Below are 13704 nucleotides of genomic sequence, written 5' to 3'. Positions count from 1 at the left end.
ACTCTACGCTAGCCTTTTTAATTAACTCTAAAAGCTAGTATGAAAATATATGAAAATGTAAATAACTACGGTTTAGGGTGAATAAAATTTTTAATACAGCGTGTTGGAAAAACTATAAAGATATAAAAGTATATAGTAAAAAACCTCAAGCTGTTTATAAAAGTAAAAATAAACAAAAATGATCACATAATAACATTAAATTGATCTTCAATTAAAATCTCACAAACTAAAATGAATATAAGGAAATAAAAAATAACTACCTGATAATCTACACAAGGAGAGTTTTAAGTTCAAAACAACACCTATTTATAACTTTTCTCTCCTTCAACCCGTTATATATTTCCCCCTTATAACCTATAGTTATATAGAGTTATTATAGGAGGAAATGAATATATAACAAATTTTGGAAAAAAAATTGATACAATAGATGATATTTCTACGTCTAACTATTAAGTGCTAATATTATTTCTTCTGATTTCTTCTATGAAAGTAGGGAAAAGCTTTTTTCCTCTTGCAGCTGCTGCATTCACTAAGTCATCAAATGTTAAGTCTTCATATTTATATAATTCATTAAGCGAGACCATTTTCTCTTGTGGTAAATCTTTAATTGCCACGCCATATTGGTTGAAATCGTTTTTAGTTAAGTATCTGTCTGACAACTCACCAATCACTGCTATTTTTTTCACCTGTTTGATCACTCTGCACAAGAATATATCTGTTTTCATTAATTCTCCAAGTGCACCTAATCAAGAGAGTTTTAAGTTTAAAATAATTCTTATTTTTAACCTTTCTCTCCCTCAACTAGTTATATACTTTCTCTTTATATAAATTCTATAGTTTTATAGTATTTTAGAGTAAGAATATATAACAAATTTGAAAAAAAAAAAGAAAGCATTTGTATCTAAATGGCATAATTCATCTTGAGATTTTATAAGCTTGTTGACTGTCTTAAATTTATGGTAGAGTCCTCCTGTATCGCTAATTGTGTACATTCTCCTGTTGAATACACTCACATTCGGACGTAAATCTACGTCTGGCATATCTTCATATTCATCATAACTAAACCAATCCTGGATAGGTGTCTCTTTTTTTGTCACAATTGACTCTTGTTCGTCTGCTTCGTTTGGAATATTTGAGATCATTTCTTTTAGCTTGAATCAAAACAAATCAAATACCTTCAGTTTAATATTCAAAGCTGATGGCAAGGTGACAAGAAATACTGAAATTGTTAACCAACAAATGATAAACGAACAATGTAAATGTTTAATTCTCCGCACAATGAGAATATAATTTATTCAAAATTGGCAAACTATTTATACCCCAGTTTTCAACCATTCATGGAGCATTCTTTTCTTATTGCAGCTAACTTAGAATTCAGCATGTGAATAGTTAAGTCGACGCGGGCGGTTCTGATAAGCTAAAATATTAGCTGTTGTTTAATGTCTCAGTTCAAAACCCCTTTATGACTACTACACGTAGACCTGTGTGGCATAAACATTTAGCAAAAAAAGCTTAAACCAAATTAGTACGTCATGTTTTTTCTTTCCTTATCTTTTCAAGCGCAAAAATGCGTTCAAGGATAGCGAAAGTCACAAAAAAAAAGGTTACGTTGTATTCTGTTCATTTGGAGAAAAAGCGATCACTCGTGCTTCTTTTTATCGATATTATTATCCGAACTTTAGTTATTACAAAGTAATTTTGTTCTAATATATATTTACTCTGATAGAATTTAATACATTATATTTAAAATCCAACGTCTATAGACCGTTGCTGTTTGTATTGTTTTCTGATTTTTCTTCCTCCTTTTCTTCTTTTATGATACTCCATCCCATACGTTTGTTTAGTCTTTCATATCTTGATCTATCCTTGTCGCTAACACTAGGACTTATAGATGACAAAGCTTGATCAAAATCATCTATCGTTACAGATATTTGATCATCTAATCCTTCTGGTTCATAGAAACCAGAAGCGTCTAATTGATCTATTCGTTGATTGCTAAAAAATTTCTTTTTCAAAGCAGTTACACCAGCTTCTCTAACTAATGAAGACAAATCTGCACCAGAGAAGTTTCGACATCTCTCATCTTCAGCTACCGTTTCTAAACTAACTGATTCATCTAAGGGAGTATTGTTAGCTCTCACTAAGGTTCTCAATATTTCTGCTCTTTCACTGCTGGTAGGTAACTCAATATATAAGGTTTTGTCCAATCTTCCTGGTCTAAGCATAGCGGGATCGATCATGTCTGGTCTATTGGTAGCTCCGATAACAAAAATACCTTTCCTATCATTCAAACCATCTAATTCAGTCAATAAAGTATTAACCACTCTAGAGCTAGACTCGGAAAGTGAGGTATCTCTTCTTGGTACAAGGGCATCTAATTCATCAAAGAAAATAATACAAGGTACTGAAGCTCTAGCTCTTTGAAACACCTGTCTGACAGCTCTTTCTGACTCACCAACATATTTATTTAATAACTCGGGTCCTTTAATTGATATGAAATTGGCTCTTGATTCATTTGCAACAGCCTTAGCCAATAAAGTCTTACCACATCCAGGTGGACCCCACATTAGGACCCCTGCAGGAGCAGTAATACCAACCTTAAGATACAACTCTGGTTTCTTAATTGGTTGAACAATGCACATGTGCAATTCCATCCTGATTTTATGTAAAGCACCCACTGTTTGCCAAGTAACATCTGGTACAGTAGCAAAACCTTCCCTTTTGGCAGTTGGTTGAACTGTTGGTAAAGCATTCAAAAAGTCTGAGTATCTAATAGCTAATGGTTCTAATTGCTTATCAGTCAAAGGATTTGGATGCTTCAATAAGAATTGTTGAATGGTTGATAATTTTTCTGAATCTGATTTTTCTTTGAATGTTTCAACTGATTCTATAGTAGGAGCAAATGCCGTACTACTATCAACATCCATTGAGTCTATGTTTATGGCCGTTGCTAAAAGTTCCTCTTCTTGTTCACTCAAGCTTTCAAATATTCTTTTTATTGCAGTTATTCCGGCTGCTGTTACTAAACTTTTCAAATCGGCTCCTACGTATCCAGGAGTCATTTTTGCCAACTCTCGAAAATTAAATAAATCTCCTCCCTCCATTTTAATATGTTGAGTCATTGTTTTCAAAATTGAGCATCTTTGATCTTCATTAGGCACATTCAAACATATCTCCCTATCAAATCTTCCAGCTCTTCTCAATGCTGAATCTAATGAATCTGGTCTATTTGTTGCACCAATGACAATAACAGGACTACCACCAGTCTTATCGAGAGTCAACTCGTCCATCAAAGTTAATAACTGAGCTACTATTCTTCTTTCCATTTCTCGTTGAGCACCACCATCTCTTTTTGGTGTGATTGCGTCTATTTCATCCATGAATATTAAACAAGGAGCTATTGATTTTGCCTCTTCAAAAATTTCACGTAATTTCTTTTCAGATTCACCAGACATACCAGATACAATTGAGGGAGCCGATATATTTATGAATGGAACTTGCAATTCACCAGCTAATGCATTTGCAATCGTAGTTTTCCCACAACCTGGAGGACCGTATAAAAGAACACCTCGTGGAGGTTCCACACCCGTAGATTGATAAATTTCAGGATGTAATATTGGTAAACCTATTAATTCCATTAATTGCGTGGTAATACTTTCTAATCCACCTAAAGATGATAAGGTCAAAGTTGGAGGGGAATGATCTATCTTAGATTTCTGTTTCTTTACAACTTGTTTAGAAATGTCCTTTGACCTTTTCTTCGGTACTTTCTTTTCTTCATCAGCTGATTTATTTCCATTAGAAGAAATCTCTTGCACCTTTTCAGTTTTATTCACATCACCATTATTTTCATTTAAATTCCACATTGATACTACCGATTTGTTTAAAGAATTTGTATCTTTCACTTCCATCAACTCGCTGTCAGACACTCCATCAAAATCACTATCCACCTGAGCAGAATTCTGTAAGTCACCAATTTCTGACTCCTCGTCAGCTCTAATAATTTGTAAGATATCCGATATGTTCTTTTCTAAAGATGCCTTTTTCAGTCTTCTCAACTGAAAGTCCTTCAACTGAACATACTGCACAATTTCAGATATAGTAAGGTTTCTTGCTAGAGCAACACCTTTCAATGGATCGTTCTTATCCTCATCTGAAAGATTCTGCTTATTCAAAGCAGTTTTTTCTTCAAGTAAATTAAAGATCAAATCATAGATCTTCTGACTTATCGAAGCTGATATTGAGGTACCCTTAGCCATTCCTGTTCAGCGAATTCATACAACATCTAAAGTAGAATTATAGTTCAAATAGTCTTAAAAAAAATTCCATCTCATAAAAAATTTTGTCACGCTTATTATCACGTGAGTGAAGTGTGAAGAATTTATTTGCAATTATAGTCATATTGATCCAATAGCTACAATGATAATGAACAAGAGATGTTTAGTTAGGAAACTCTTAATACGTAAGAAATATGGGTTAGATTGGATTTTTAGTTGTTACAACTCGTAAAAATGTTATGTTTTACATTTAATGAAGCTGGAGAATCGGTTTCTTCGAAATACAATCGAATCTATCTGTCGTAACCTTCATTTATTTAGCTTGGGAGCCTTGTTCAATACAATCTGAGGAATGATTACTTGTCCCATCAACTGTTAAGATTTAACCTACAGAAGAATATTGGAGCCAAATAGCAATCTTATGCAATGTATCACCATATTTCGGTTTTGCGCGCTAAATAATTTCTTAAATTGCTTTAATTGCTTTGCAACAATCGAAACTCATAACTCTAAAATTTACCATGTGGCAAACGAAAGGGTCACTTGTAGCAATCAATAACTCAGAAAGACCAGAAAGACTTTTTCGGAAATTGTATAAATACCCCTCTAGATTCTCCAAAAGAATCATTTAACCAGGTAGTTATTTTTCTTTGAAATTATATAACAACATAATTAAAATGTCAGACTTAGGTAGAAAGAACATCTCCGATAAAATCAGCGAATCAGTTACTCCAGACTCTCAAAAGAGTACCCTTGATAAGGCGAAAGAAACTGTTACTGATAAAGTCGATTCATTTGCTGCTAACAACACCCCTGAAAACCAAAAATCATTCGCTCAAACAACTGCAGATGCTGCTCAAAAAGGAAGCGATGATGCTAAAGCTGCTGTCCAAGAACATCAACAATCATTGGGGGAAACTGCTGCCGAATATGTTGAACAAGCAAAGGAACAAATTACCAATGCAGCTCAATATGTTTCGGGTGTTGTTTCTGGTGCTCAAGAAGGGGCCAAGACTGGTGCTGAAAGCGCTTCCAAGTAATACCGTCATAACACATCACGGTTTCAATTTTGTCATGTATGTTAAGAATATATAGTGTATTTATCTTCAATAAATAAATTAAGACAAAATTTCTTTATTACTCTCAGACCATGTAAACAGCTTAATTTTGCAGTCAGAATAAAATAGACTTCAATGCTCTCTGAATGATACCAGAAGCTCTCAAAAGAAATTAAATTCAATTAAGGTGTTTACTTTATATTCTTAATCAGTTTAGTCAATTACAGTAGTCAGTATATCATCCTTTAAAGTTCAGATGGTATGTCCTCATTTCTATAATTTTACAGCATTCTTATCCGACTTGGAAAAAGGGTCGCACAAAATGTTAACATAAAAAAAAATTAAAAGCTCATCTTAAATGATTCTGTAGCTATCTCTTCATTATACTATAAACGATGAAGAAAACTGCTAGTGACGTTACAAATCGTTCCATTGTGGATGATGACGATGATTTTTCTAGTTCTGATGATGAGGATAATGGAAACAAAGTTTTCTTGCAAAGGAAGATAAACACGGATAGATTCGATGTTAATCAAGACAATAGCGATGATGAAGAGGAGGAGGATGAAAATGACAATCAAGAAGATGATGATGAAGAAAGTAACAATAATGATAATCTCGAAGATGATGATTTGGTAGATCCTAATGATGATGATGATGATGATTTATACTTTCAACTTGAGACTCAAGGAAGTAAAGGGGTAAAGCAAAGTGATAAATCCATAAATAAGAAGTTGAAAAAGCTAACACCACATCAATTAGAAAAGGAAGAAAAGAAGATAAAGAAGACAGGTGTCTGTTACATGTCTAGGATACCTCCATATATGAAACCAGCAACCTTACGTTCAATAATGTCAAGGTTTGGAAGAATTGACAGATTATTTTTAAAACCAGAAGATACTTCAATTTACCACAAAAGGGTGAAATATGGTGGGAACAAAAAGAAGAACTTTACTGAAGGATGGATTGAATTTGTGAATAAAAAGGATGCTAAAATGTGTGCCTCAACTCTTAATGGAAATAAATTAGGTGGAAAGAAAACTTCTTACTATTATGATGATGTGATAAATATGAAGTATCTTTCAGGATTCAAGTGGTTTGATTTAACTCAACAAATAGCTAAAGAAAATGAAATTAGACAAGCTAGATTGGCATTAGAATTGTCACAACAACAGAAATTAAATAAGAGTTTCGTGAACAACGTAGAGAAATCGAAAATGATCTCAAATATTCAACGTAAACGAAAAGAAAAAGAAATGAAGCAAGATCCGGAAAAATCTAAGGTAAGTAAGGATGAAGAAATAAGAAGAAATTTCAAGCAAAGAAAGGTAACAAGCACAAGAGCCGATGCTGAAACTTCTTTAAAAGAAAACAGCAAACCAAACGATAGACTAAATTCTGTTTTGTCAAAAGTATTTTAATGGAATTTATGATAATTTAATAGTACAGTAAATAATATATACACGTTTATAAATATACAAATAGAGATGAACACAGTGTTAAATTTTTCTCTTAGATCTTCTCTTTGGATCTTGTGGACCATACTTAACCAAAAAATCATATCTTTGCTTTAATTCATCCTTGGTGCAGTCCAACTCTTGAAGAAGGTAGGAACTATTTATGGCTTCCTTTCGCTTTATCCTCTTCAGCTTAACTATTCTATCCAATTTTGTCCACTGGCTAACTGTCCACCCTGGTATTATACGAAACTTTGATCTCTCGTTGTTCTTTCTGGTATCTGATCTAGTTGGAGACAAAGTTTTCTGTCTATTGCCTAATCCTTCATTTGATAGAAAAGGAGTGGAATTTGCAAGAACATCTTCTTTTGGGCCATTTAGAAAATGCTTTACAAAATCTGGTTCTGATTCAACAGAACTTAATTCATCTTCATTCTCCTTTGTCACATCCTCTACGATTCTTGGCTTGGGAGAATGTGTCAAAGACCGAAACCTCCTTGTAGATTGATTTAGAGCATCTAATGTATTATTCACCTTCTGAATTATACTATCTCTAGATACATCAACATCTGACTTGATCGGTTGTGGTGATCTTTCTAAGGAATTAATTGTTACAGAATCCAATTTATCTAATTGATTGCTCTTTTCCAAGACGAATTTTTGATTAGAATTTCTTTCGACCAGCATTTTCAATAACTCCTGGAAGCTATTCTTTTCGGGTTCTTCTGATCGCGATTCCAGTAATAGACTAGTTGCTACCTTAGGTATATCAGGGGTAACTTTTGGAACATCTATTCTGTCTTCATCCGCTGAAGAGTCGAATTCAATATCTTGAACATCAGGATTACCAGCCTGGTCTATAGCAGGCGATTCAGATCTAAGTGGATTGCTAAACTTTAGATTCGATGGTGGTGAGCTAAAACCGCTTGCTATTCTATTTTTAACCGGTGTTGAAAGTTCGTACTTTGACAGCTTTGTCTTTGATGGAGATATTAGTTTCATGGCTCTTATTGCTACGTCATCTTCTTCGTTTGAATCGAATTCTATGTCATCCAGATTCGTTAGCATTCTGCTCGAATTGATGGGCGGCTGCTTCAAGGGAGTTCCATTCCTCGATCGATACTTCACATAACGTGATGTATAATCATCATCCAGCTCTTTAACAGGGATAGTAGTGGTTGTCACTTTACCATCTATCACATTTAAGTCATCTTTAATGCTGACACTTGATATTGATTTATCATTTCTTAAAGATCTTGGTGTTTCTATCCCTGTTTCATCAAACTCCTCGTCTGAATAATCATCAAATGCTGATTGATACTTCGCATTATTATGGTCAAGTCCACCATAAGAAATACTATCAGAGTTAGAACCTATATCTTTCAGCATCTAATCAATGTTCATGTTTATATATTACACTTTCTATTTACTTTCTATAATTTTTTAATTCCAGATTTTATCGGCTTTTTTAACCTGTAAAAAAAATACTAATCTGCAATACGCGTCATACAGACAAAAAAAAGTCTAAATTAAATCATTCAAAACATCATCATTACATTTTGCAACATCCACATCATATAAGCCAAATGTTCTTTCATAATGAATAAGACTTAATGAATCAAAAAATAGACGCAATCTTGTCACACTAGTTATGTCTTTGACTCCGTTCAATAAAGGAACCAAGGGACCATTTGGCTGTTCGATTTTCACTGGTACATCTTTCAAGTAAGTAAGATCATATGACTTTGAAATTCTATCTATGATAGATACCAAGAGAGACAATGCTTTTCCGTTTATAACATCTGGACTATTGGAAATAAAAAGCCATTCTTGTAGATTAAATTCATCGTAACCAAGTATGAGAAGTTGATCCAATAATTTGCAGCCATTAAGGAGGAGTTTGAGCTCGTCATTGGGAATACTATTTAATTCTTTTGGAGTTCTTGTCAAAAGAAGTTCAAAGATAGATATTAACTCCTGTGAAATTATTGTCCAACGTGGAAGTAAATGTAACTCACTGAACTTTAGTGAAAGTGCTCTAAGCAAAGTAGCGATAGCAGCTCTATATGCTGCAGGACATGACATAGATAACGCATATTCTATTCTGTTAAAGATCTCATCAAAATGTTCAAGGAAATAGTCTTTAGGTTGAATAGATATGAGATAAGTCACTCTCTTTAAGGTTCCAATTTTGCTTTCAATTTCCGAATTTTCATTCCAAGTGAAAATGTTACCAGCAGTTGACAGAGCAGTAGGAGTGATCCTAAGAATCATATCTCCAATCCTTTCTTTGTCGCTTGAAATCCAAAGACTAATTATTGAATTCCAAAGTTTTGGCTTATTCGAACTGAAACTAAAAAAGTTAACATCCATAAAAGCATCAAAAACTGCATTCTTCCAAGCTTTAATAGGGTGGTATTTTCCAATTAATTCAAGTAATGTAAGGGTCTTCAATGAGATTTCTCCAAGCTTCTTAGGTCTTATTTGTGGAGTAATTAAGTATGTTATAAGAATGTTTACAACAGGAACCACTTTATCTGAATCTTGAAGTATGCTGTCTAATTGCTCTAATACCACAGAAATAGCATCTAAAATATCATCTTGAATAACTAACACACCATCTGAACTAGGTGTCAATTCCTTGGCTTCCTCGTCCTCTACTTCTTCAGCTTCACTGTTTGAGAATCCTGTCTTGCTGCTGACAGTACTATTCAAAAGTCTAGAAAATACGTCAGCGAGTTCTTTTTTATATTTTCTTTGATCTCTCAATTTAGAAACGTTGAGCTTGTTTGAAAGAATGGCACATACTTTAAGACAGTCGGGAAATATAGGTCTGAAGTGACTAGGATGTGATAAAATATCCTTAAAGAATTGAAAAGAACTAACCCAAATGTCAGAAATAGCATCAATATCAATTGAATGGAAGTATGAGACCAAAAACTTCGAAAGTTCTTTATCTGTAATGGTCGTACTCAATGAAGACCTCCTTTGTTCATCCAAAAGTTGAGGGTAGCATCTAGATATTATAGAATCAAATATATGTGGCAAAGTGATTTGGGATCTTCCACCGTCTAAAATATGTAGTAGCTTTACTACAGGAACCTCTGAAGTAGAGAATTCAACTATGGTTTCGATAACTTCTCTTCTTTCTAAGTCCATGAGTGCTTCTAATAACTTTCTTGCTCTGAATTTAAGTTTATGTCCCAATGAAGTTAATGATCTTTCAGCTAATTTAAATGAGTCTTTGGGAGATCTTGGTTTGGAATCGGACCAACTCCATATTTGAAAGCAGATTTTAGTTGCATCTTGGAAAGATAGGATTACAGAATAACGTCTGTTGTATGCAGTTGTACGTAAGGCGGGTGATTCTATCAGAAACACACCTTGTATGACAGTGTTCAAAAATCCTGAATCTGAAGTAGTAAGGGTGGTCCTCTCTTGGCTAGCCCCTAAAGCTGAACGGACTAAAAAGCTATGACTTATAGAAAGAAAATCTTCAAGTCCTGAAACTAGTATATTAATAGATGATTCGATATCTTCAAGAATTCCTATTTCCTCAAACTGAGAAATTCTTTTAAAATAACCTTCCACTTTTTTAATAATTGCATCATTCAAGCTTAATAAAACACTGAATACGGAATCATGAAATAAGTGCAAAGATCTTGTTAACAAAGAAACCCAACTTTCCAACAAAAGGGAAGTCTTTGTCTTCTCAATACCTTGAATTATGAATCTGACAAAAAGTGGTTCGGTTTCATCATCTTCAATGAGTAACAAATTCAAGTTGATCTTTAAGTCATCTGCAAGCTCCAAATAGTGAAATATTGACTTCAAGAGTTTGGTTTCTAAAAGTTCAATGATATACATCTTGTCTGTCTCGATATTCATATAATAAAAACAAATATTCACAAGAGAGTGAAACTTGCCAACGAAGAAACTTTCGCTTCCAGTTATTAACAATTCCATTAACTTGAGTCCTGTTTCCACGCAATTATAATAAACTTCTAAAGCACTTTCATCTTCTAGTAAACCAGGGTCGAGCTTTAATTCAAAGAATTTTTCAATTATTGACAAGATTAACGTTTTATAAGTAGATATCTCCCAATCATTTTGTTGTATAAGATTCAACTTAGAGCTATTATCCATAACTGCAAACTCATTGTTGAATGTTTCTTTCATATGTTTTCCATTGGATTTAAGCACATTCAAAACCGTAATCAAAAAGTAAGAAAATTGATTCAAATCATCATCAGCAACTAGTTCAACCCTTTCTGCTTGAATAAAACCAAAACTTAATAAGGGATCAGTAATAAGCTTCAAGAGTCTATTTGCGGAACCATTCTTAACCGAAGATCCAATAAAGGAAATGACAGGTTGTGAATTAGGATCATCTTCAACTGTAAGAGCATCCAATAAGATTTGCAATGGTCTAATCAAAATACGATCACCCTCACTTAAAGAGTTTGAATGGGTCCAAAGTGTTTCAAATGCCCTTACCTTAAGATAAATTGGGAGTTGAAGAAGTAATTCGATTAAACCAGCTTCAACACTATAGTGCAGAATACTCAATTCCAAATCGTAAATGGCTTTGACAGACTCGACTTGATAATTTGCTGGACTAGAAGAATATAATGAAACCCACAAGTTAGAGAGAATTATTTTGAGTAATTTTTCTTTCTCCAAATTTTTCATTGATCTTGAAATAAGATTGAAGAGTCGGGAAACCCCAAATGATAATAAAATCTTTCCATCGTTGGATTGAATTAATTCTGTTGGAATTGATATATTTAAGAAAGCATCAAGTAGATCTTTATTGAGCCACACATACGAATCCTTTTTAGGAATGATATTCAAAATGTCACATAAAATAGAAATTAAACGGTATGAAATAGGGACATCATTAAGATATTTTATAATCAAATTTGATAATAAATCAAGCGTTAAAAATGAAAGACCATCATTTGGAATTGGAAATTCAACATTCTTAATTTTAATATCATCATAAAATGTTTTGATTTTGTTGACAATTTCTAAAGGTGGAAGGGAAATTGTAGTATCTTTATTGATCAATCCAAAAGCTCTTTGGGGAATTAAGCTGATTAATAATTCAAGAATTGAAATTATTTTCGAATTGATTTCATTGGTTGAAGCATTTGATAATAAACATAATGCTGCTAATGGAGCATGGATGGTAATCATTTCTTCTTCGTTAAAGTTAAAGCTTCTCAATACAAATTCAAGAACATGTAATCTCTTTTCATCATTTTCAACTATTATGAGAATGATATCGTTCCATATATAAGATGATTCGATACCATCAAAGAATGCTTGGGCTGATGCCAATATCTCAGCATTATTCCTACTTTCATAGCAGATTTCAAGGAGGGGTGAAAATAACTTCGGAGTAAGTAATGTACTTATTTCCCATTTATCCATAATAAGTGATAATGAAATCTTAAACGCTTCAATCACCTTCAGAGACGACAGAGAATGAACAAATTCCAATAATTTTGTTGATAAGCTTTCTAAAGCATAATTCTCAAAATACTTTGAACGACTTAATGATTTTTGAACCTCTGTATCTGGTTCTGGTCCCAAAAATAAATTCCATAATCTTCTGTTTAAACTCATATCCTTCTTTAGTGTAACTTTACAACATGCCATTATTAATAATTCTTTATCAGTGGAAGAAATTACTGTATTGAAGATCTTACAATCAAGTGGTAAGTGTGATAATAATAAATCAAAAAATCCTCTTACCACAATAATATCACTAGCCGAGTTCATTGAAGTTGACGAACTTATGGCCGTTGAAAAAGATCGTATTAATAATCCAGGTTCAGGTGTTAAACATGCATTAGCTTCAGTAGAAACTGGATCATCTTCTTTACCTTCTCCTATTGTTGAAAATACAGGTAGTCTTCTATTACACCAAAGTAAAGCACCTAATCTCTTTTCAGGATTACTTATGATACAAAGAAACATACTCTGCCAAAAATGACTATCATCATCTAATTTTAATTTGAATGTATCCACTAAGTCAATCACATCGCCGAAAACTTCGGAATTTTCATCATCAAGTCCAGGTAATAAACTTAAGATGATAGGTTTTGATATGATTCTTAAATTTTCTTTTCGAATATAAGGCAATAAATATACTTTAAATATATGAATCAATTGAGGCTTGACCAGGATAGAGCAATATGATAGCACTGGTAAAAGGCCAGGTAACCAAATTGAAAGGTCATCATTCAATGCTTCTGTAGTTAAAGAACTAAATATAGATTCATAAATACTAAGTGTTTTTTGATGGACTCCATTTGGTAATCTTGACGATAAACAAAGTGATAATTTATTGGAAATAAGGGAACCATAAGGTATGCTACTTTGAGATCGAGCTGAATCTTCATTCAATTGCAATGCCTTTTGTAATCTTGATAAGAATGATATATAATCTGCCCATTCTTCTAATGAATCAAAAGTTGTCAATGCTTTTTCAACCTGTTGATAATACCTTTTATCCTTAGCTGACAAATTGTCTGGAGTATTGGATCGTTTAGAACCTAACAACGGCAACCCCTTTAATATCTGTCTGGTTGGAGGTTCCATTGAGTTGATTATATGATTGGTTATAATGGACAATTGGGCTGTATAATCGATGTTAGTTGTTATTTAGATATTTTTGGGTTTGGGAGAGAGGATCTCACACAAAAAATTATTTTTTAAGACACGTCTACTAAATTCTAACTATACTATACTATAACTACTTTAAGATATCATTTATAAACTTCATTACATCTAATAACTCATCATCACCAGCACTATGAGCAACACCATGGTATGTTGTAAATTCATAGTTGGTAAATCCAATGCTTTTATAAAACTCACTTGTTTGTCTACCAAATTCGCATG

At 33.1% G+C, this 13704-nt stretch overlaps 6 protein-coding genes across 6 annotated transcripts; 2 read left to right on the top strand and 4 right to left on the bottom strand. All coding sequences in view use genetic code 12, as the record gives it.

The window, feature by feature from the left end:
* Positions 1 to 839: 839 nt before the first annotated feature.
* On the bottom strand, positions 840 to 1142 carry DFJ63DRAFT_316088 (uncharacterized protein; the record flags this gene model as incomplete). The annotated part of the gene is made up of 1 exon (XM_064906669.1): positions 840 to 1142. One exon carries the CDS (start codon positions 1140 to 1142, stop codon positions 840 to 842), a length of 303 nt encoding a protein of 100 aa, XP_064759264.1.
* A 308-nt stretch (positions 1143 to 1450) lies between these two features.
* RIX7 (putative AAA family ATPase) lies at positions 1451 to 4607 on the bottom strand. Its single transcript, XM_064908882.1, has one exon. It carries the CDS (start codon positions 4257 to 4259, stop codon positions 1758 to 1760), a length of 2502 nt encoding a protein of 833 aa, XP_064759263.1. The 5' UTR covers positions 4260 to 4607; the 3' UTR covers positions 1451 to 1757.
* On the top strand, positions 4455 to 5523 carry DFJ63DRAFT_52574 (lipid-binding protein). The gene has a single exon (XM_064908888.1). The coding sequence runs from the start codon at positions 4955 to 4957 to the stop codon at positions 5315 to 5317; it is 363 nt and encodes a 120-aa protein (XP_064759262.1). The 5' UTR covers positions 4455 to 4954; the 3' UTR covers positions 5318 to 5523.
* Positions 5524 to 5730: 207 nt separating this feature from the next.
* DFJ63DRAFT_291476 (RNA-binding ATPase activator) lies at positions 5731 to 6756 on the top strand (the record flags this gene model as incomplete). The annotated part of the gene is made up of 1 exon (XM_064905404.1): positions 5731 to 6756. The coding sequence occupies one exon, from the start codon at positions 5731 to 5733 to the stop codon at positions 6754 to 6756; it is 1026 nt and encodes a 341-aa protein (XP_064759261.1).
* Positions 6757 to 6834: 78 nt separating this feature from the next.
* On the bottom strand, positions 6835 to 8181 carry DFJ63DRAFT_338165 (uncharacterized protein; the record flags this gene model as incomplete). Its single annotated transcript, XM_064908651.1, has 1 exon — positions 6835 to 8181. One exon carries the CDS (start codon positions 8179 to 8181, stop codon positions 6835 to 6837), a length of 1347 nt encoding a protein of 448 aa, XP_064759260.1.
* Positions 8182 to 8316: 135 nt separating this feature from the next.
* On the bottom strand, positions 8317 to 13401 carry DFJ63DRAFT_291440 (uncharacterized protein; the record flags this gene model as incomplete). The annotated part of the gene is made up of 1 exon (XM_064905402.1): positions 8317 to 13401. The coding sequence occupies one exon, from the start codon at positions 13399 to 13401 to the stop codon at positions 8317 to 8319; it is 5085 nt and encodes a 1694-aa protein (XP_064759259.1).
* Positions 13402 to 13704: the final 303 nt, after the last annotated feature.

The sequence above is a fragment of the Scheffersomyces coipomensis genome (genome assembly GCF_036884675.1).
Source record: "Scheffersomyces coipomensis strain NRRL Y-17651 chromosome Unknown DFJ63scaffold_10, whole genome shotgun sequence".
NCBI classification, from domain to species: domain Eukaryota; kingdom Fungi; phylum Ascomycota; class Pichiomycetes; order Serinales; family Debaryomycetaceae; genus Scheffersomyces; species Scheffersomyces coipomensis.
This window is presented reverse-complemented; position numbering and strand designations above follow the sequence as displayed.